General features: G+C 43.3%; 1 protein-coding gene and 1 non-coding gene across 2 annotated transcripts in view; both read left to right on the forward strand.

Annotated features, from left to right (window-relative positions):
- The first annotated feature begins 141 nt into the window (after positions 1-141).
- LOC117801252 lies at positions 142-302 on the forward strand. The gene has a single exon (XR_004623777.1). It is a non-coding gene; the product is annotated as a U1 spliceosomal RNA (small nuclear RNA).
- Positions 303-6,138: 5,836 nt separating this feature from the next.
- NBPF12 (NBPF member 12) overlaps positions 6,139-22,089 on the forward strand; it is a 16,428-nt gene continuing 477 nt past the window's right edge. Inside the window, exons 1-8 of the mRNA XM_034641839.1 lie at positions 6,139-6,480; positions 10,833-11,048; positions 12,924-13,023; positions 14,661-14,896; positions 17,646-17,697; positions 18,606-18,769; positions 20,559-20,678; positions 21,457-21,576. Coding sequence (XP_034497730.1) covers positions 10,871-11,048; positions 12,924-13,023; positions 14,661-14,896; positions 17,646-17,697; positions 18,606-18,769; positions 20,559-20,678; positions 21,457-21,576 — 970 coding nt within the window. The 5' untranslated portion in view covers positions 6,139-6,480; positions 10,833-10,870. The remainder of the gene's footprint in view (positions 6,481-10,832; positions 11,049-12,923; positions 13,024-14,660; positions 14,897-17,645; positions 17,698-18,605; positions 18,770-20,558; positions 20,679-21,456; positions 21,577-22,089) is intronic.

The following is a 22,089-nucleotide window of genomic DNA, read 5'->3' on the forward strand; positions in this document are numbered from 1 at the left end:
GAGTGCGGTGGTGTGGTTGGAAGCTGCGTGTCGCGTGTGTGTGTAAGGCGTAGGGAGGCTCAGGGTGTCCGGAAGCCAAGTGAGCGTGCGTGTACAGTGTAATGCATGTGAGGGTGGTTTGGGGCGGAGGAGGCCTAAGTCACACTTACCTAGCAGGGAGGTATGGTGATCACGAAGGCGGCTTTTCCAGGTCGAGCCTTTTCTACTGCACTAAGGATGTGTTGATCCCTGCGATTTCCCCAAATGTTAGAAACTCGACTGCATAATTTGTGGTAGTGGAAAAGTGCGGTCGCTTTTTCCCTCGATTTGCTTTGGCTGAAGGATAGACGTCTTTGCTTTAGCGTGGTGTGTGGTACCAGTTGTTGCTTATTAGTTATCAATGATATCTTGGTTTTGAGAAGAAACACGATTGGGGGTGCTCCCGATTTTGCCGTGTGGTTATTGAGTTCGTGGAAGCCCAACCTTGGTAACTGCTTTTTCGCCAACTTGTGGTTTTCACAGAGCTGGCGTGCGCTTACTTTCAAGTGGGAGATAGAAGCAGCTGCTTGCGGCGTGCATATTTTGTTTAGTTGAAGATGTAATACGGTTATTTCATGCAGGGAAGCGGCTTCGATACACGGATCGTGTACATACAGTCCATGCACGTCGGAACCACAGTTAGACCTGAATCTTGGCTGAATGCCCTGTGATCCTCCCAGAAACATGCAATAGGGAGTTTTGGAAGTGAGCGGTGACCAGTTTCTCACCTGCTTATCTAGTGAGAGGTGCGATTAGGCTATCTCCTGTCCTTTAAATATCTAACCTCCCTTCAGAATTCATGTTTTAAGCGTTTGCTGCCTTGTTTGATGTCTTGCTTTTACACCCTACAACCATTACTAGCTATTTCCCAAGATACCACTCACCCATCCTTCCTACCCCAAAGTAGCTTCTTCGTATTTTTGGCTTCGGTTTCCTCTTCCTCCCACCTCTTCTCTCGGGCTCTCTTAATATCTTCATATACAAAAAAAGAGTAGCGCTTTCTTAACTTCCAGTATGCACTTGCCACGCTTCGGAAGCCTGGCAAATTAGGAAGCTTCCTTAATATTCCTTCTTAGACGGCAGTAGGAATTGTAGTTAACTTTTTTTTAACTGTCAGAAGTAATTTTAGATTTTCCTTATCTGAAAATGCCGTTACATTGAACTACAGTTTATTAAGAAAACAACCAGATGCAGTGTTGGCAGTTGTGGGCAGTTGCGTTTGCCGATCTCTTTCCCGGTATGTGTTTTCTTAACACTAATTATACTTCGATTAAAAAAAAAAAGAAAAAATGGGGGCGCCTGGGTGGCACAGCGGTTGAGCGTCTGCCTTCGGCTCAGGGCATGATCCTGGCGTTAGGGGATCGAGCCCCACATCAGGCTCCTCCGCTGTGGGCCTGCTTCTTCCTCTCCCACTCCCCCTGCTTGTGTTTCCTCTCTCGCTGGCTGTCTCTCTGTCAAATAAGTAAATGAAATCTTTAAAAAAAAAAAAAGAAAAAGAAAAAATGGTTTTGCCCTTGCATGGCTTTGGATAAATATACTTCATTCAATGATGTCATTCTTTGTTCTGTAAAATGGGACTAAGAGCATTCTACTTCATTCTTTGTCAGATGTGCTTGGATTTAGGAAATACTGGTTCATGTTAAAAGCTGTAATATCATGAATATTGTCATTATCATCTGACTCTTTTGACAACCACTTATTTCACCTTAAATTAGTTTTGCTCTTTCTAGAAATTCCTGTAAATGGGATCACAGAGTATGTATGCTTATGTCTACTTATTTCTCTCTGCATAATGTCTTTGAATTTTACCCATGTTATTAAGTATATCAGATTTTCATTCTTTTTTATTGCTGAGTAGGATTCCATCACGTAGATAGTTCACAATTTCTTTACCATTCTCCTGATCATGGATATTTGGGTTGTTTCCAGTTCGAGTTGTTGTGAATAAAGCTACTATGAACATTCTTATATTTTCATAGGCACTTTTTTTTTTTAATTTCTCTTGGACGAACACCTAAGAGAGGGTTTGATGGAATCGAGGGGAGGGTGTATGTTTGATTTTAAAAGAAACTGCCAAAATGTTTCCCAAAGTGGTTGTATTATTTTATGGTCATGCCAGCAATATATGAGGGCTCTGGTTGTTGACAAAAATTCTCTTTGACCAAACTCTGCCAGGCTCTTCTAAAACTCTCTTCTTCAGTAGGCCCTGATTTTCAGACTTCTGAGTTTGTTTTTGTGTTGTCCAATTTTAGCAAGATTCCTGCCAAGTCCTTTTAACCGGAATTCCCCCTTGCATGGTATCTGGTCGGGTTCCTCATCCTCCACCATCCTTGGGGGTGGCGCCTGATCATTTTGGTAGGCCTTCAGCAAGAGTCCCCTGGGTTGGTTTAGCCAGTATATTCTCCCTTACTCCTGATGTTTCCTCTGAGTAAATCGTCATTCACTAACCTTCTCTCTGTTCCTGCTTCAGGCTATGCATTTCCCACTATCCTTTGTTGTACTTGGAATTGAGCCTAGGCTAGTCTAAAACAAAACCCCATTGTAGTAGTCCTTCTGAGTAAAGCCTGCCTTACTGTTCGTTAACAAATGTCCTGAATGATTTTTAACATTGTTCCATATCTTTACCAAGATTTGGTGTTTTCAGACTTGAATTTTATTTATTCTACTGAGTGTAATGATATCTCAATGTGGTTTTAATTTCCATTTTCTTGACAACTAATGATACTGAGCACTCTTATTGGTGCTTTCCCTTTTTTGGTGTTTATTGACTATTATAACTTTATTTCTAAAGTGTCTGTTCAAGTCTTTTACCCATATTTTAATAGACGCATTGCCTGATTTTTTAAAAACAAATTTTAAGAGCTCATAATATATTATGGACACAGGTACTTTATAGGTTTTTTTTTTTTTTTTTGAATATTTAGTCTCAGTCTATGGCTTGCTTTTTTGCTTTCATGATGGTGTCTTCTTGAGTAGATTTTTTATTTTTTTATTTTTATTTTATTTTATTTTTTTTTTAAAGATTTTATTTATTTATTTGACAGAGATAGAGACAGCCAGCGAGAGAGGGAACACAAGCAGGGGGAGTGGGAGAGGAAGAAGCAGGCTCACAACAGAGGAGCCTGATGTGGGGCTCGCCCACAACGCCGGGATCACGCCCTGAGCCGAAGGCAGACGCCTAACCGCTGTGCCACCCAGGCGCCCCTTGAGTAGATTTTTTAAAACACTGATAAAGTCTAATTTACTATTCCTTTCTCTTATAATGATTTTTTTTCTGTGCCCTGTGCTAGGAATATTTGCCTACACAGTTCACAAAGATATTTTCATATGTTTTCTTCTAAAAACTTTAATGTTTTGATCTTTGAGTCATAAAAAATTAACTTTTGTGAGGCAGGAATAGAGTTTTCTTCCAGCACCACTGGTTTCAGTAACATTCCTTTACCCATTGAATTGGTTTAAGTCTTTATTGAAAACCAACTGACCATATAGGCGTGAGTCTATTTCAGGCCTCTCAACTCAGTTCCGTTTATCTATATTATTTTCCTTATGCTACTGCCCACTGTTTTGCTTGGAAGAGCTTATAGTAAGTCTTAAAGTTAGGTAGTATAAATTTGCCAGCTTTTTTTAAAAAAAGATTTTATTTATTTATTTGAGAGAAAGAGAAGAGAGGGAGAGAGAACACACGCGGGGGGGGGGGTTGGGGAGAGGGAGAAGCAGGCTTCCCACTGAGCAGGCAGCAGAATGTGGGGCTCCCTCCCAGGACCCCAGGATTATGACCTGAACCGAAGGCAGACACTAGACCAACTGAGCCACCCAGGCCCCCTACCAGCTTTTTTTTAAGAGAGAGAAGGAATGAGGAGGGGCAGAGGGAGAGAGAGAAACTTTTTTTTTTTTTCTTTTCTTGGAGGGGGAGAGAATTTTAAGCCAACTCCATGCCCAGGACAGAATCCAACCTCACAACCCTGAGATCATGACCTGAGCTGAAATCAAGAATCAGACACTTAACTAACTGAACCAACCAGGCACCCCTAAGTTTGCCAGCTTTGTATTTTTTTTTTTTGCACAGCTCAATGAATTTTGAAATATGCATATACTTATATAATCATCACACAGATCAAAGTATGCTGTTACTTTGCCCCTCTCACTTTAGTATTGTATCCATGTCCTTACATGTACTGGTTGATCATGTGGCTAAAGATATTCTCTTGTACCCTCTGAAGAAAATAAATCTTCAGTTGTCTGCAAAGATAATGGAGAGGCACAATGTCTACAATACTTAGCATTTCCTCTGGATTTTTTCTTGAAGTAAAATTAGTTCAGTTTCAAGGCCTTTTAATTATTTCTGATCATGAAAAATAATGTGTTATTTAAATTTTCTGCTTAATTCTAAGGAGAGTCTTATGGAAAGCCCCATTTGCTGGGCTGATTTGTCAAACATAAGGTTGCAAATTGGCAACTCCAAGTGAGTGGATTTTTTTTTCTTTTTTTTGGCATATGAAGGAAGATGGGAGTGAGGTTTAGATACAGTAGGAGGAAGAATAAGCTGGAACCAATAAACTGATTTTAGGGTTTGGCCATGGATATCAGATTTGGGATAAAAGGAGCTGGATGGTTATATATAAGAGAGGAAGAATTTTAATGGAAATATCAGATATTTAAAGGCTATCTTACCAGACTTTATCATTGAGTCTTCTTTTCTGTGTAAAAATAGCAAAAGGTGGACTTGATGTACTTGTTATGTATTTTTTGAATGCATATTTAAGTAAGTTCCACAAACAATGCATTGAAAGTAAGATAGGCCCAACCTGGTGGTCAAACCTATCTGGCTGCAGTGTGTGACACTCTCAACTGTAGTTGCTGTGGTGTCACCTGTTGTGATGAGGCCCCCAAATGTGGGACCTGCCTGACTGGGGGGGGGCAGGCGGTGGCACAGGTGGTAAAAGCATTCACCTGAGGCAAAACAAAGGAGATAGAAGTTTACTGAATACACCGCAAGGAAGTAGCTGGCAGGTCAGCAAAGCAGAGACTATCTGCAACCAAGCAGTGCGTGGGGGCTGTATTTAAAGGAGGAAGGTGAGGACATATGGTGACTATGGCGCTTTCCCTTTTTTGGTAACCCCGTCTGGTTGTAAATAGCCCATTGGTTAGTTAAGGTCTACAGATATTTTGAGTGGGTCACATGGTATTCAGCCAGGGGGTGGCTGTGGGCCCTTCCTACATTCTTTCTCTCAAAGCCTGTTGCCTAAAAGCGGCCTCTGCAGTTGCTTTCTCTAGTTTCCCCCACACCTGAACGTCCTCATTCAAAACCCATCAGAAACCGTTTCCTCTGCTAAAAGATTTTAAAGTACTCTTACTTCAAGTAAGCGCATTAAAAATAAATTTACCAGAGGCGCCCCGGCGGCTCAGCTGGTTAAGCGTCTGCATTTGGCTCAGGTCATGATCTCCTGGGATGGAGCCCACAAGTCAAGTCGGGGGCTCCCTGCTCTGCTGGGAGTCTACTTCTCCCTCTCCCTCTGACCCTCCCCCCAACACGTGCTCTTTCTCTCTCTCTCTCTCCCAAATAAATAAAATCCTTAAAAATTTAAAAAAAAAAAATCTTACCAGTTGCATCCTTGGAATCCACAGAAAGCCCAGGAGAGACGTTCAAGTGCCAGAGGAACAGGGGCTGCTCACTCCCTGGTAGCCAGGCCAAGGCTTTGGCTCCCACTGGAGACGGGAACTCGACTCACCTCCACCAGCGACGGGACCCCGATTTCATCGTTCATGCGGTTTTCAGATGAGGAAAATCGCACTGAGTTCTTCCTTTCCCTCGGCTCTATTTCCACCTCTCCCTCTCTGCCTCCCCCAGAGCGTTCTGGGAAGCTAATATTGGACAGGACCGAGAGGGGAGGCTGCCCTTCTCCTCCCGGTCGCTCCCGCCTGGGCGTCTCGGCGGCTCAGTCGCGCCGGGACGTTAGGGCGCGCGGGTGCGAACCGCGGGGCCGCGAGGGCAGCGGGTGCGGGGCCGCGAGTTCGCCGCCCGTGTCCGCGCGCCCCGCGCACTTGCGCGTCGCCGGCCCAGACGCAGGGACTCGACGCCGCCCGGGGCTGGTCCGCAGGCCGCACGCAGGGGTGGGGCTCGGACCCGCGAGAGGGGCCGCTCTGAGGGGGCCGGGCCGGAAGCGGCTAGTTTGAGGCGCCGGGCCCAGGAAGGGTCTCCACGGCGGCCCAGGCCCGGTCCCTAGGTGAGAGGTGTCAAAGCCCGAAGTGTTAGCGGAGCGAGGTCGCGAGGGGAGTCCTTCTCCCCGCCTGTACGGGAGAGTCGTTCGCCGAAAGCGGGCAGGAGGGGAGCGTGTGTGGCTGCCAGACGGCGGCCAGCGAAAGAAGAGACGGAGTTTCCTGCCCGAGCGGCCGTGCGGCGCGGGAGAAAGGCCGGCGTCGGAGAGAACTGCTGGGGCCCGAGCGTGCGGAGCCTCGGCTGAGGTAGGGTGGAAGCGCAGGGCGGCGGGTTGCGGGGTGACCCGGCGTCCAGTTCGGGGCCGCCGAGCGCTGCTGAAAGCGGTCTCGGTCCGCTCGGTGCCCTGTGCTGCTGCGTCCCCCGGAGTCCACTGGGTGATGTTGGGGACCCCGGAGTCTCACGCCGGGCGCCTCTCCTTGGCAGCCTCGCCCAGTCTTCGCTGAGGAAGAAGTGATGAAAACAGGCCTAAACAAACGGTTTGATTCCAAGAGCCTTCCTTTTCCAGAGCCTCCTCCAGACCTCCAGAGCCAGCGATGGTCATGGCCTTCCCCCAGTGCTGCTGACCCATAAGCATTAAAAATGAGCCTTCTACGAGAGGTCTGGCTTAGGGGAATGTAATATAAACAGTGGTGATAATGATTTTCTTGAACGTGTTGCTCTCTACTTGGGGCTCATTCTTGTCCTTAATTTTACCAAGACCACCAAAATCTAGGGCCCACTTACTTCCACAGAAAAAAGTCTGAAGCCCCCATGTCCACGCTAATTCCTCCACACAAACCTTTCCTTTCCTAAGGCGGCTGATGCCTCTCCAGTCACCAGGGTGTCTCCTGGGTCCCACAGCTTCTCTCCTTCCTGGACCTTCATATCTTGATACTCACTCCCAAGGGAGAGGCTGGCTGCTCAGTGGTCAGCCCTAGACCCAGCATGCTCATCAGTGACATATTGACGTGTTGAATTCCAGATATCTGCCAGCAGAAAGATCAAAAGTAGCAATGACTTTGGTTTCAAGTATTCAAAATGACGTACCATACTCACCTGTCCTTTCAAAGACAGAAAGCTCTGAGAAATCCCTTGTTTAGACCTCAACCTGTTCTGCTCTGGAATTAACCTAAGGGGTATAGTTGTCCTTTTTCCTTTTTAGCGTTGCCTCCTGAGACCCACAACCCTGTAATAACCTGTCCGGCTAGTGCAGGAGATAATCCAACAGAGAGAGCACTAGACACATTAAAGTGCAAGGAAAACCCTCCTTTGACCAGGAATGAAACCCAGACCTCCCATATGGAAAGCCAGAATTCTGCTACTGAACCACTGATGCTTGTTTCTCAACTGCTGGAGAGTAGGTCTAATCAGAGTCTCTGGAAGGACTTTGAAAAAGCAATTCTGAAATAGCTTTACACAGCTGTTCTCTTTGGAAAACAGGTAGCACATAGAAAACACTTGCAATAAAGGCTCGCAGAGAAGAGTTAGGTAAAGTAGCACTAAAAAGTAATGGCACTCAAATCAAAATATCTGATTTGAAAGAGCCTAATTCAGGGGAGGGGGGCAGCGGGAATCTCTTCCCAAATAGATAATAAACTTCTAGAAAAACATCAGAAAATAGGGCACCTGGCTGGCTCAGTTGGTGGAACATGTGACTCAATCTCAGTGTTGTGAGTTTGAGCCCCATGTTGGGTGTAGAGATTACTTAAAATCTTTTTAAAAAAGAAATTAATTCAGACTCTTGTCTGGTCCTAAATCTAGCATGGACCTATGGAAAGCTAATTTCCTCCCTGGCTGAAGCAATCTCTTTGCCCTCCCATTGCTTGGTGTCTCCCAAACTCTTTCCTTCCATTTTTTCACCAGTTCTTTACACAGTGAAGGTTCAGGAGGCTGGCTCTTTGGGTATGCGCTGAGATACCCAGGAAAATTGGAGTGATAATTGAGTTCCTCAGTTCTGAATCTTCTTTTGAGTGTCTAGAAAAGAGCAAGGAAAAAATAGCCCAGCTTTTAAACTCTGATGTCTTACAGAGACCTATGCAGGATGAATAAAAAGTGAAAATTCCAGGGTTTCTTTCCTTCATCACATTATCTTGGCCGCAGAGGGCAGCCAGGGAAAAACAATTTGACATTTCCTGTAGACACTAGAATATCACTTCTTCAACCAATTTAAAAGCTTCCCTCTGCCCTTTGTCTTTGTATGAGAGTCATATCTTCACTGACAATGCCCTACAATTAACCTGGTACAGACTTATACTATTCTTAAGATATAGCCTTTTTCTGTCTAACACACTGCCATAGCTGGAACTTACTTTTACACCCAATTTGAGAGGTTTTGAATCCATTGTAATTGGTTGTATTTAGTGTTGGTTGGAGATTGCTGACAGTTGTTTTCACTTCCACCACCTTATTGTGTGATTTCTGTTGTTAAAAAAAAAAATTCTCCCTGCCTGAGTCCTGAGATCGAATCCCGCATTGGGCTCCTTGCTCAGCAGGGAGCCTGCTTCTCTCTCTGCCTGCTGCTCCCCCTGCTTGTGCGCTCACTCACTCTCTCTCTCTCCGACAAATAAATAAATGAAATCTTTAAAAAAAAACTTAAAAAATCTTGCAGAAGATCAACAAGGAGATAAAAGACTTAAACAACATGACATAACAGACATCTATAGAACACTCCACCCAATGGGAACAAAATAACACCATTCCTCTCAATTGCACTTAGAGCATTGTCCAGTTTAGAACATACACTAAACCATAAAAAAGCCTCAATATATTTAAAAGGACTAAGATCATAAAATTTTGAAACATCTCACAAACCAATGCTATCACATAGTCTAGTTGTAAGTTGGCAAGTAGAATGGGTAATTTGTTGGGTCTTCTTTCACTTCATCATGAATGTTCAGTGACACATATGGAGGTGGCCATGGTCACACGTATGTGGGCCACTAGCCTGGAAAGCAAAACAGCTAAAGGGAAGAGACAAATATTCCAGAGTAGTTTCTTTAGTGTCAGGCTCACAAAACCAGGGAGAAATTCCTCCATAGGAAGTAAGGAGGTGTCAGAGGATCACTTTCTCTCCTAACTGTGCCTCTCTTTAAAACTTCAGCCTCTATGTCATTAAATGTCATTGCACAGAAATGCTGTGGATCAACACCAACCATTATAGACCCATGACCTTGATTTTACCTTGCTCTGACAAAACAACCACAAGTCAGCGGCTATGGTTCAACATAAACTATCAATCAGTGTTCTACAAAAGCTGCTCTGCACGTAAGAATAACAGTAGTTTGGGATGCCTGGGTGGCTCAGTCGGTTAATTGTCTGCCTTTGGCTCAGGTCATGATCCCGTGGCCCTGGGATCAGTCCTGCATTGGGCTCCTTCCTCAGCAGGGAGTCTGCTTCTCCCTCTGCCTGCCACTCCCCCTGCATGTGCTCTCTCTCTGTCAAATAAATAAATAAATAAATAAATAAATACAATCTTTAAAAAAAAGAAAGAATAACATTACTTTATAAGTCATCCCAAAGTGGCCACTACATGCATTCAAAGACATATACAAAAACTCTTTCAATGACTTTGACAAATGGGAAAGATTTCCTGTGGAGCTAGAATGAATGTCATAAGTGACAATCATAAAATATGTGTATAGAGATTAAAACACAAAGCAATCCACACATACAGGAGGAGTGTGGGGCTAGGAAGTAGGGATGTCAAACTTGGCTTCAAGTTTAATGAAAAGCCAATACACTTCCTCAATGAAGGAAAAAAGCAAACCCTGGGCTATGGCAAGAAGAAAATTCAGACACAGGATAGAAATCTTTATAAAGTAATTATTCACACATTGAATATTATACTTAGAATTTTCCTTATATTACTAAACTGATGTGGAATAAAACTAGAGAACCAAAGAATAACACCAAGACTATCAAAAAGTTTTAAATCTTTCCTGACGGAAAAGAGAAGTGACTTCGTGACAGTCCTTAAGACAATGAAAAAAATTGGAAAATATTGATTCCTTCATGTTTTCTATGCACTTCCAAGAATAAACAAAAATATGCTTAAATTTTAGAAAGAGATGTGGTATCAGCACAAGGGCACAGAAATACTGAGAGTGGTTGCTGAGGGGGGTGGTCCCCACAGTTGGTGACCTTCACTACAGAACAGGTGACCTTGTGTATCGGCCTGGCCTCAGCAACTGGAAGACAGGGGCTCCTAAGATTCCATGACACCCCCCACTTTCCAGTTCTGTTATTGTGACTCCAAACTGTTACCTGGCAGGCTGGGTGCTCCATCTGGCACTCTTACCAGAGCCTGAGCTGCAGGCAGTGCCCTAGGCTCTGGGTTCTGGTATCTTCTGCCTTGTTTTTGTGGTTAAGAATTCTTACAGTTGTGGAATGCTGACAAAGTTTGGCCTCAAAGTAAGTATGAATTACATCTGCATACTTTAGACCCGTTTAAGTCCATTTTTTTCCACTTAAGGAAACTTCGAGGTATAATTTACAAACTATAAAACTCACTTATTAGGATTGTACAGTTCAGTGATTTTTAGTAATTTACCAGGCAGTGCAGCCATCACCATAATCTACTCACTTGTTTCTAATTATTTGTTGGGTTTCTGCTCCCCAGGTTCTGGCTCTACTTCTTCTACCACCACAAACTTCAGTATGGCAGAATCTCTCACTACTTTCTCTGATCTGAGGACAGAAATGAGCATCCTAGAAACCAACCAGTACTTGCGCTCCCAGCTGGAAAAAAACAAACAGGACTTCCGAGACCTCATGGAGAAATTCCTCACATCCAAGGCTACTGCTTATATCCTGGCCAACCAGCTGCAGAAATACAGTAAGCCCTGTGGGTTCACAGTCACCAGAGTGATAAATGATTGCCTATCTTCCCTATGAGAAACTAAACACTCTCCAAACTTTATTCTTCTCTCTCCATCAAAATAAATTTCATCCTGCCTATACTCCTGGAAAGGTAGAAGTGGGTATTTTACCTGCAATTTGCAGAAGATGGAAACACTGAGGCACAAAGGAATAAAGATTACTGTGAGAGGTAGGGAGGCATAGAGGCTAAAACCCCGGTTAAGACACTGAACTATCTTTTCTCTCTCAGGAATATGTGTCAGTTTCTAGAAACATATAGTATCACAGTTGGCTTAAATATCTCAGGATTCAATTCCAACTTTTACTGAGCACCCCTTTGCAAAGCATTGTGTTAGCTGCACTGGAAGAGTTCTAGTATTCTCTACCTGCCTTATAGGAGCTCAAAGTTGTCTGTTCCCAACTGAACCAAGGATATCTGGAGAACAGAACATCGATAGCAACACAGAGGGAAGTCCTGATGCCCCGAGCACAATTTTTTTTCCCCATACAAGTTCTAAGAAGTTGTTCCTCACACTCCAAGATTGAAAGTATTTCCAGGAAAATCAGAGACTCTGTAACACCTTTTTGATCTTTCCCTGAATATGAACTTTTGGAGACAGCAAGCTAGTCCAGGATCTGGGCTTTGAGACGTGTAGCCAAAATTACAATGATTCTAAGTGGGCGAGGCCTCCAGTCCAGCAGACCAGGTCAGAGTAGGAGCTGGCCCTTCCTTCTCCATGCTCAGCTCTCACATTTGGGAGTCCTTGGACAATCCCAAACCTGTTGGTGATGGGGGCCAGCAGGGAAGCAGTGGGAAGCTGTAGTGATGGAAGGAACCATGATGGAAGTGAGGACACGAGAGACAGGAATATTAGAGGAGGATTCTTGCTAATATTGAATTAGAGTTTGCTTTCAAATGTCTACTGTTATTTTTCAAAAAATCGGTGGGGGATAAAATTTGCTATCCAGCTTACTAGACATGGAGAGGAAAGTTAAAAAGCCTACTTATTAAAGATGGAAAAGATGAGCTTTGGGGTGTAGAAATATAAGGTTGTTTTTTTTTTTACATCACTCATTAAAATCACAATTGTAAGACATATTTTTTGAAGCTAGAGAAGAAAAAAGGTATCACCCTAGATCTTAGTGTAAAGATAATACAGTGCAGTGATTAAAAGCATGTATCCTGGGACCAGACTTCTAGGTTCAAATCCAAGTTATCCTCTTTGTACCTCAGTTTCCTCATCTGTAATAGTAGTAAGAATTATATTTACCTTTTTAGCTAATGGTGATGATTACATGATAATAATTCTTGAAAATCTACTAGAACAATGCCATGGAAGCACTATGTATTAGTTCTCCCTCTAACACAACACCTGGTGGCATTTGAACATACATCTTTCAGATTTCTTCCCCTTTGTACACATATTACACAGTCGAGTCCAGATAAACTTGGAAATCTTTGAAATATTGGGGGGATTATTGAAACTCTCAACATGGGAGAACTATCAGTCCTACAATCTTTGGAACTTTCCCAACACACATGAAATCACTACTTCATGTCCCAGGTTAATGGTTTACCTAAGTGGCTATGAGGCTTGGTGAACTGGCCCAAGATTTGGAGTCAGACCTCAGGGGATATGAAATCTGACTTGTCTTCTTCCAGTTCAGTCATTTTGAGTACGTGTTACGTGTCCTGAGCTTCTCTTTCCTCATCTCTAAAATGCCATGTAGTCTGGGAGATTGAGGAATGAGATGGGGAAATCCCAGCATGGAGCCTGGTAATGGGGTTATATTTGTCCTTGACAGCGGTATGTCCAGCTTTCCCCTGAGGCAGGTGTGTCTATTTTCTCAGAGAATGAAGAGTACAAAGGCCTCATCGAATCCGTGCTGGAGGAGGAAGTGCAGTTTGACAGGGAACTGGCAGAGAAGATGAGACCAGCTGCAAGGCTTGGGTAAGGAGGTACCTGTGGGGGAAAGTGTGAACTACTATTTGAAGTGGGGCAGCCCAGGCTGCTAGCATAAAGAGCGCATTTGTCCAAGGAGAGGGATAGAAAAGTACATGGCAGGCACAGAACTAGGGAAAGACAACCGGCGGGGCTGTGGGAATTGGTTAGTAGAGTAGTCAGGTCTCTGGGGTTCTCCCTTAAATAGCATATGAATAAAATGGAGACAGATGCCTGAGATGGAACACTAGCAATGTGGCTTCTAGCTGTGTGACCTTGCGCACGTTTACTTAACTTTCCTGCATCTCAGTTACCTCAACTACTTCATCTGTAAAATGAAAAGACAAACAGTATCATAACCCTCAGAAGGTTATGAAGATTAAATGCATGATTACAAGTTAGAACCATCTCTGACACATATGAAGCTCTCAACAATATTTTCTGTAATTATTATACTTTTATTTTTGATAGGTGAGGTAGTTGTCATTAATGGACTAACATTTTCTACCACAAGAGATACTTTCCAAGCTTTTCAAAGTGACTTTTCATGATAAAAATGTTTCTCCTTCTCAACTTTAATTTTTTTTTTCTGAATTTATACTATGTGGAGTACTAAGTGGTAGGGCTATTAGGTAGATAGACCATCAAGCAGCTGTTGCCTGGAAAATAGATTATTAATGTGCTGAGGACTAGCACTGTCTACCCTCAGAGGGCTTCAAATATAGGGGAGATTGTGGCATTCAAGATGTCTTTTAACCCTTTGTTGAAATGAAATCTGAGAAGCTCAAATGTGTAAAATCTAAAGCAGAGATATTTGATTGAAGGAAGCCTAGGCCTGGAGCCTCTGTCGCTCTCTAGTCTATGCCTTCACCAGCTCTGACACTTTACAGGAACGCTGTGGAAGAGTTTGAGAGGCAAGCTGTAGAATATCACTTAGTAGGACAGCAGGGAGGAGATTCAGGCATCGGATGGGGTAGATGACTCTAAATGTCTAACCCAGCTTTAGGATTGTGTGGTTCTAAGTATTAACTGAATACCTACTTACATGTGTGCTCTCTGTTGCGTGCTGTAAGTTGGGTAATATGTGGTACTGTTTCTAGCCGCAGAGAGCTCACATTTTAGATTGGAATCCATGCAAAATATTTGTATAATCGTTAGAAAATGGTGAAAACCCACTTAGAGTGAATGTAATTGCTGTTACTCAGAACTTTATTTACTCTTCAGTGTCTTCTTACTAATGATGGCTTATTTTCACGTCACTGAAAAGAATGCTATCCTTGATCCTTTCATTGATTTTTCTTTTCATCCTTTGAGTCAACACCACGTGTACCCATCCAGCACTTCTATAACTGGCTTGTACATGTGTGCACGCCACTTTCTGCATAATGCTTGATGATATATATTTCATGGAAATGGAGGTGGGCTGAATTGAGGAACTGAAAGGGCATCATTTCAAAGTAAAGTTAATAAAAAACAAAGAAACAAACCCAGTGCTGTTTCCTCATTCCCTCTGTCACAGGCAAGTCATACAACTTCTGTAAAAATTCAAAAATTGGGAAATTCCTTAGGGGCATTCTACGAGATGTCTCTGCTGAAACTCCCATAACCTATCCACTATTACATTTTGCTTTTTTCCCTTACTTTAGGAAGTATGATCCCCTAATTCAGGCTCAGGCGCGAGAACTGACCCACTTACGACAGAGGATACAGGAAGGGAAAGGTGTCTGTTATCTTTTCATTCAGCATACAAAGAGCACGGTCAAGACTTTTGAGGGCCTCCTCAGGAGCACTGACATTGCCCGCTACCAGGGACAGAGATTCTGTGAACAACTGGCCCAAGGAAGCCAGCTGGCAGAGAACCTTGCCAGCAAACTCACCACTGGTAAGTAGGCTTATAGGCTAGGGAGACCCTTAGATCCACCCAAAGCTCCATGTAAGTCTCCATGCTTCCACGACTCTAAGAGTGACTCTAAGATGTCCTGCTGTTGGGGCGCCTGGGTGGCGCAGTCGTTAAGCGTCTGCCTGTGGCTCAGGGCGTGATCCCAGCGTTCTGGGTTCGAGCCCAGCATCAGGCTCCTCGGCTGGTAGCCTGCTTCTTCCTCTCCCTCTCCCCCCGCTTGTGTTCCCTCTCTCACTGGCTGTCTCTCTGTCAAATAAATAAATAAAATCTTAAAAAAAAAAAAGATGTCAGCTTATTGATAGTGATGCTATCAGGTAGAAATACCTAGGGGCACTCACCTGGGCCCAAGGTAAGCCCCCACAGACATTTCCTCCTCCTTCAATTAAGGATAATTGATTTACAATAAAACGGCCCATTGTAGTGTCAGTTCTGTGAGCTTTGAGAAATGCATATACAGTGGTGTAAGCACTTCACTTTTCACTTCACTTCACTTCACTTGGGTAAATACGTAGAAGAGGGATTGCTGGGTCACATGGTAAGTGTATGTTTAACCTAGAAGAAACTGCCACAGTTTTCCAGTGTGGCTATACCATTTCAGATTCCCACTGGCAATGTGTGAAAGTTTCAATTGTTCCCCAATATCAACTTTTGATAATTTCAGGTTGTTGTTCTTTTTGCTTTTCCTCTTAGCAGTTTTAATAAGTGTGGGGGTAGGGGAATGCATTATGGTTTTAATTTGCACTTCCTTAATGACTAATGATTTTAAGGATCTTCTCATATGCCTATTGACCCTCCTTATATCTTTGGTGAAGCCAGTGTTCAAACATTATGTCATTTTAAAATTGTTTGTTTTCTTATTATCAAGTTTTGAGGGTTCTTTACATTTCTGGATACAAGTCCTGTATGAGCTATTTAATTTACAAATATTTTCTCCTGGACTATGGCTTATCTTTTCATTCTCTTAACAGTGTCTTTCAGAGAGTAGAATTTCTTAATTTTAATGAAGTCTAACTTATGGATCATGCTTTTGTAGTTATATCTAAGAACTCTTTGCCTAAAACCAGGTCCTTTGCCTTTCCATATAAATTTTACAATCGGCTTGCCATTATCTGTTTAAAAAAAAAAAGCAACAGCAACAAAATCCTCTTGGGATTTTGAGTGGCATTGCTTTGAATCTATGAAAAGTTTGAGGAGAATTGACATTTTTAATAATACTGAGTTTTCTGGGGCACTTGAATGGCTCAGTCGATTGAGTGTCTGACTCTTGGTTTTGTCTCAGGTCATGATCTCAGGGTGCTGGGATTGAGCCCTGTGTGGGTTCTCGCCCTCTGCCCCTCTCCCACTCTCTCTCTCAAATAAATAAATAAATCTTAAAATAATAGTTTCCTAATTAGTGATCATAGTACCTTATTAGGCTGAGGACATTTCCTTTTTAATTTTTTTGTTTTATTTATTCATATTTGAATGAGCAAACAAATCTTTTGTTTTTTGTTTGATGATGGTGACTGCTGACAACAGGGAAAAAAATTATGTCTCCTAATGCAAACATGAGTAGGCATGGTCCAACCAAGAAATGTTTCCAACTTACCTGAGGAAGTTCCTTTTTATTCCTTATTTTCTGAGAGTTTTATTTTCAATAGATGTCGAATTCTGTCAAATGCTTTTTATTCATTTATTTAAATGATTGAATGTTATATCATAAGACCCTGGGTCCTGATAAAACCCTCTGGAAATTATTTTTTAGCAGGCAATCAATCCCATTAGGTTCAGACTCCCAAGTTCTGTCTCACCTTCTGTAGGCAGTAGTTCCAATGTCAGGTGAGCGTTCAGTGCCTTTGATATGCTGCTGTTTGGGTTGGTCCAGCAAATATGGTACTCAGGTTTAGTCTGGACTGGGTGGTGGTTTATGTGGTAATTCAGTTCTCTAAACCTTTGTCATGATTCGTTGGGTCTATTCCATACATATTCGGTTTGGGGATGAGTCCTGGGACTTTTGTCAGCTTATAGACAGTTTTCCAGCCTCTCTTCTCTCTGGTATTTCTTCCATACTTTCAAGTTCCCAAGGGTTCCTTTTCCAAGTTCCTCTGTTCAGAAAGATTGAGTTCTCAGAGATATCTCTTCTCACACTGTGTTGCAGTTTTGCATGACTGGGGCTGATTTGAGGAGAGCAAGGAGGCAAAAAAAATTGAGAAATAGAAAATAAAAGGGAGCACTCTTCACATTTTTTTAGGCAAGAGGTCCCTTTTTCTTGGTTCTTTTGATCAAAGAGTTAGATTCTCTTTTGTGGTTTAGGTCACCATTCAGCTGCCTTGACAGTACAGTTCTGCAGCTGTGCTCATCTCTAAGTTTTTGCTCCTCAGAGACTGCAGTGGGTTCTTTATGAGAGCCTATTAGGACACACAACCATGGTCTAGCCGGCCAACCTTGTGGCAAAAATGAAGGTTACAGGTGGAGAAGCAACACTGGACAAAAGACATTTTAAACTTTTTTGCCTTGACTTGGTAGCACATGTCATGGTGATGATTTTCCACACCAGGAACACTGTCCAGTGTTGCTCAGGAAAGCCTGCCAGGCTACTTCTCTGAAGACACAACCTAAGCCTCTCTCTCAGAGCCTTCTGAGCAAACATGCAGAGTGTTATGTCTCAAATCATATAGGCCCTTATATTTGTAATGTGTGAAATGGGACCTGCTCAATTTCTGAATAGCTCTTTCTATTTTTTGGTTCACAGAAAATCACAATGATAAGAAGGATGAAGATGGACAGGAGCCACTAGCACCCAGGTAACTGAATGATGAAAAGGCTTGTAATGGAATGGTGAAGTCTAGAGAAGATTCCAGAAGCAAGAGACCAAGATGCCAAAGTCCCAGTTCCAGGAAAAAAACTCAGAAACTACTGATTGTACCTATTTCTTTTTTCTAATTTTTTAAAAAGATCTTATTTATTTGAGAGAGAATGAGAGAAAGAGAGATTGAAAGCATGAGCGGGGAGGGTCAGAGGGAGAAGCAGACTCCCTGCTGAGCAAGGAGCCCACTGTGGGACTCAATCCTGGGACTCCAGGATCATGACCTGAGCCGAAGGCAGCTGCTTAACCACCTGAGCCACCCAGGTGCCCCTGATTGTACCTTTTTCATTCATTCATCATACAATGATGTGTCTGTCCTTTTAAACAATCAATATTGTCTGTTCTCTGTGAGTTCTTGTATTGATTACCGTTTCCTAGTAATTCATCAAGTTTAGTTAGCTAGAGTCAGTCTGACATAAAGGCCAGAGATTCCTGGTGTCTGTATTCTAAAAACCTGTATGGTAAAAAAAAAAAAAAAAGTCTCAGGAGCCAGTATTCAGTGGACCACTTCATACTGTATTAAACAAAAGTTGTCCACAGCATTTTAAAACCGCTGTCCTAGGTCTCTGTGTGTCATACGTGTATTTGAGAGTCGTTGAGTCTACTTCCCATCCACATGTTATGCAGTCAGCCCACTGAACACCTGCTGCTCCCTTCTACCCAACTCTAGGCACAGTAACCCCGGTCAGAAGTGGATTGTTATGCTTTCTTTCTCATCCAGTTGGCCTCTTTGGTTTCTAGCGTCTCTTCCAGGAGCTTCAGATAGGACCAGCTGCTGTAAAGCTATGGTTCCAGGTTGCCTTAGTTTAATCTTCTGTCTTACCTCCTTCCTTGCCCCTATCCCAGGCTCAGCAGGGAGCTCCAGGAGGAAGAAGTGAATGAAGTCCCGGAAGACTCACTAGATGAACAGTATTTGACTCATTCCAGTCACTGTGACTCTCGCCAGCCTCCCAGCAGCAGTGCCTTCCCCTCTGATGTGCAGGAAGTCAGCTCTGCTGTGGAAGTCACCAGTGAGTACTCCCATTATAAAGAGAACAAAACTCCAACAACACTGGAAGAATGGAGAGTAAAGCTCCAGTAGCTTCTACATACTAACCACCTCTGCCTAGGCTGAATGAGATCATCTCAGCAGGCAGGCCCTAAAGATTAACCTTGAAAAAGTGATTAGCCTGAACACAGCTCTGGGACCAAGTTTCAAGTACAGGTCCCTGGTGGGTCAGGTAATTTGCATTGTTCCTGGTCCACACCTCACCTCAGTCACTCTGGCCCCCACTGGCATGTGCAAGCTGATGGACTCGAGGCAAACGAGACTGAGAGTGAAGGGATCGTGGCAGACTCTTTGCTGCCACTTCAGCATGTGAACAGAACCTAATAGGCCTCCTCTAGGATGAAGCATCTTAGCTTTCTGGGAATGTTCTGGCTAATTATAGTTCCTGAACAGTGTCCCTTAAACTTTTCTAACTGCCTGAAATATACTAGCAGTCTTGCCCATATTTTTGGAGGTGCAGTATCATGGTTCCAGTCTCCAGTCTTCATCTCCTCTACAGATGACTTGCTTCCTTATAAGGTTCTGTCTTACTACCAGAACATCAGGTGGTTTCTCTAAGGACAAGGCTCAGCTCTTGGCAACCCTTGGGTAAATACTAGGGTTCCCATCCTTTGTGTGACACTATTTTAAAAAAATGTCTGTGGGTTTAGTCTCAGTGCTATAATCTAATCTAAACCAACAACCAGCCTGTCTACTGGAAAAAAGGCCTAATCAAGCAACCATGCCGCTAGCATGCCCCTTTCCTAAGAACCCCAAACTAGCCAGTGTAGCTCCTCCAGGTATGTAAGAGCCCCTAGGAGGGTAGCAGCCTCACTGGTGTGTGTGTGCGTGTGTGTGTGTGTGTTTGTGTAGATTAAAACCTCAACCTTCATCTCTTTTCCCTTTTTTGACTGTTTGACTTTCCTTTGGGGATCAAAGTTTGGATTCTTAGAGAATTATATGTTTTATGTCCTCTTGTAGGCATGAGAAATAGACTTTTTTAAAAAAAAAAGATTTTATTTATTTATTTATTTGAGAGAGAGAAAACAGGCAGAGGAGCAGAGGGGGCAGGACAAACAGACTTTGCGCTGACCACGGAGCCTGATGTGGGGCTCGATCTCACAACCTTGAGATCATGACCTGAGTGGAAATCAAGAGTCAGATGCTCAGTCAACTGAGCCACCCAGGCATCCTGAGAAAGAGACTCTTAATCCACTCAGTGTTAGCCGAGTTTTTTAATAGTGATATCAGCCACCTCAGGCTTTGTCTTTTTGCCAATGGTGGGTGCCTTTTATTACCCAGGCAGTCCCCTTACAAAGGCTTCCTCATTCCTATTTCCCATTTCACCTTGAGATGTAGAAGGCGGCCTTTGTCATCTATTAAAGATGTTCAGTCATAAATCATGTGGGAGAGGTATTTATAGAGACATTTATTGGTACCTAAAAGTCTTACATAAGAAGTGGTCACATCTCTCCCAGTACTAGATAAGCCCTTCTCAGAAGCCTTATTTGATGTTTTCCCTGCCTTGTGTCAACCTCCTTTATACTTCCCACATCCTTGTGTGAGAGGTGGTCCTGTGGAGTTTGCTTAGCCCTGGACCATGCTTTGTTTGAAGGCCTTTAAGGGCTCTTAACGGAAGTTCCCTGGTGTTCCCTGATGAAAGAGGAAGTTGGCAGAAAAATGGTGAAAGGCAGGGATCTTGCTGAGAGGCCCTTGGCCACCCCATTAGTGATAAGGATTCTCCATCTTCTACCTCCTTCCCTGTGCTGGAGGAATGGCTGCAGAAGATGAGATCCAGAACCTGCGCCAGCACCTGAAGGAAATTCTTTTCATCAATGACTGCCTTCAAGAAAGGCTGGAACATCATCTCAGCATTTCTGACCAAGGAAACGGTAGGGGCAGCCCACGTCTGCCTGCTTCTGGCAATATGTATCTTTCTAAGGACTTGTCCTGTGCTTCAGGGCTTCATAAGATTTCAAGAACTTGATATACCTTCCTTCCCTTACTCTTACAAATGGCCCAACTAGGGAGAATAGGGCAGGTACGAATACTCCTACTTTTTAGATGAGTAAATAAGTTCAGATAGAGATTTGCCCCAAGGCTGAGCTATCCCTCCGTCTTCAAGTTGTCTGACCTCCAAAACCCTTCTTGTGACTCCTCTTCTATATGCTTTCTGCAGCTCCTCTCCTCTCATGTGGTAGTCATTTGGTAGAACTTGGGTTGCTGAGTACTGCATTCAGCAGAGTGAGGGTCTCTACTGCTGCCATCCTCATCCCCCTCTCTCATGTCTTGGTTACTGTTCATTGTCTCCAGTGTGGATCTTCTCCCCGCATCCTCCTCTTGGATTGCACTCACACAGAGGCCATCATTCCTCAGTCTTGGACTGGGCCAGAGCAGTGTCTGGGCCTCTTTCCACACCAAAGCAGCAGCTCTGTCATGAGAAAAGTCTCCTTCATAATTTCAGCCATTCAGTGTGATAATATTAATGAATGAGCTGGCATTTGTTAACGGCCTTGTGAAAATTAAGCTTCCGTCCCATTACATTGAAGTCCCGACCTTTGAGTCCCCAAGGTTTCTGGGCTGAGAAAGAAGGGGAAAAGGAATTGCTGAAAGCATTATCTCAAGTGAATGTGTTTAACTTGCCTAAACTGTCATTATTTCCTGGACTAGGATGCACGTCTAACCTCAACAGGCAGAGCATGGAGTCTGTTGCCGAGCGGTTCAATGAAAACAGAAGTATCAGGGAAGAAAGTCTGAGCCTCCTGGCTCACCTGAATCGTATTTCCAGAGGTAAGTGATCAAAACCCCCAAGAGAAGGTCACACTCAGAGCTGCCTTTTCTCTTGCCATACCCAGCTATAAAAACAAAAGGTGATGGGGAGGCCACAGCTACCCAAAGCCTCACGACTCAAAATTCTCAATCTAGAGAGGGCTATCTCCTAGGTGATCCCTCCACAGGTGCCCAGACTCCAGGCTCCAGGAAGGGGTATGTCTGGGAAACCCACCATTTAGGTACAAACCACACCTCACTAATGCAAGCCTGAGAAGAAAAGCACAATCCTCAAAGGTGAAAAGACATAAGAGAACAATTATTTCAATTGAGTAAAATTTGCCAAGATTAGATAAACGCTGTCTTTGAATGCTGAAAGAACAAGCAAATAGAATTTAGATTCTGGGTCAGTAGTCTTTGAGGAAATGTGAGGACCAGAAGAGGTACCATGAGCTTAAAAGGAGTAAAACCCCAATTTTCAAAAACTGGTGAAAATAAAGTACTAAAAAATTGAAATAAGTATAGCTTATATTG

Source organism: Ailuropoda melanoleuca, chromosome 2, assembly GCF_002007445.2.
Source record: "Ailuropoda melanoleuca isolate Jingjing chromosome 2, ASM200744v2, whole genome shotgun sequence".
Lineage (NCBI taxonomy): Eukaryota > Metazoa > Chordata > Mammalia > Carnivora > Ursidae > Ailuropoda > Ailuropoda melanoleuca.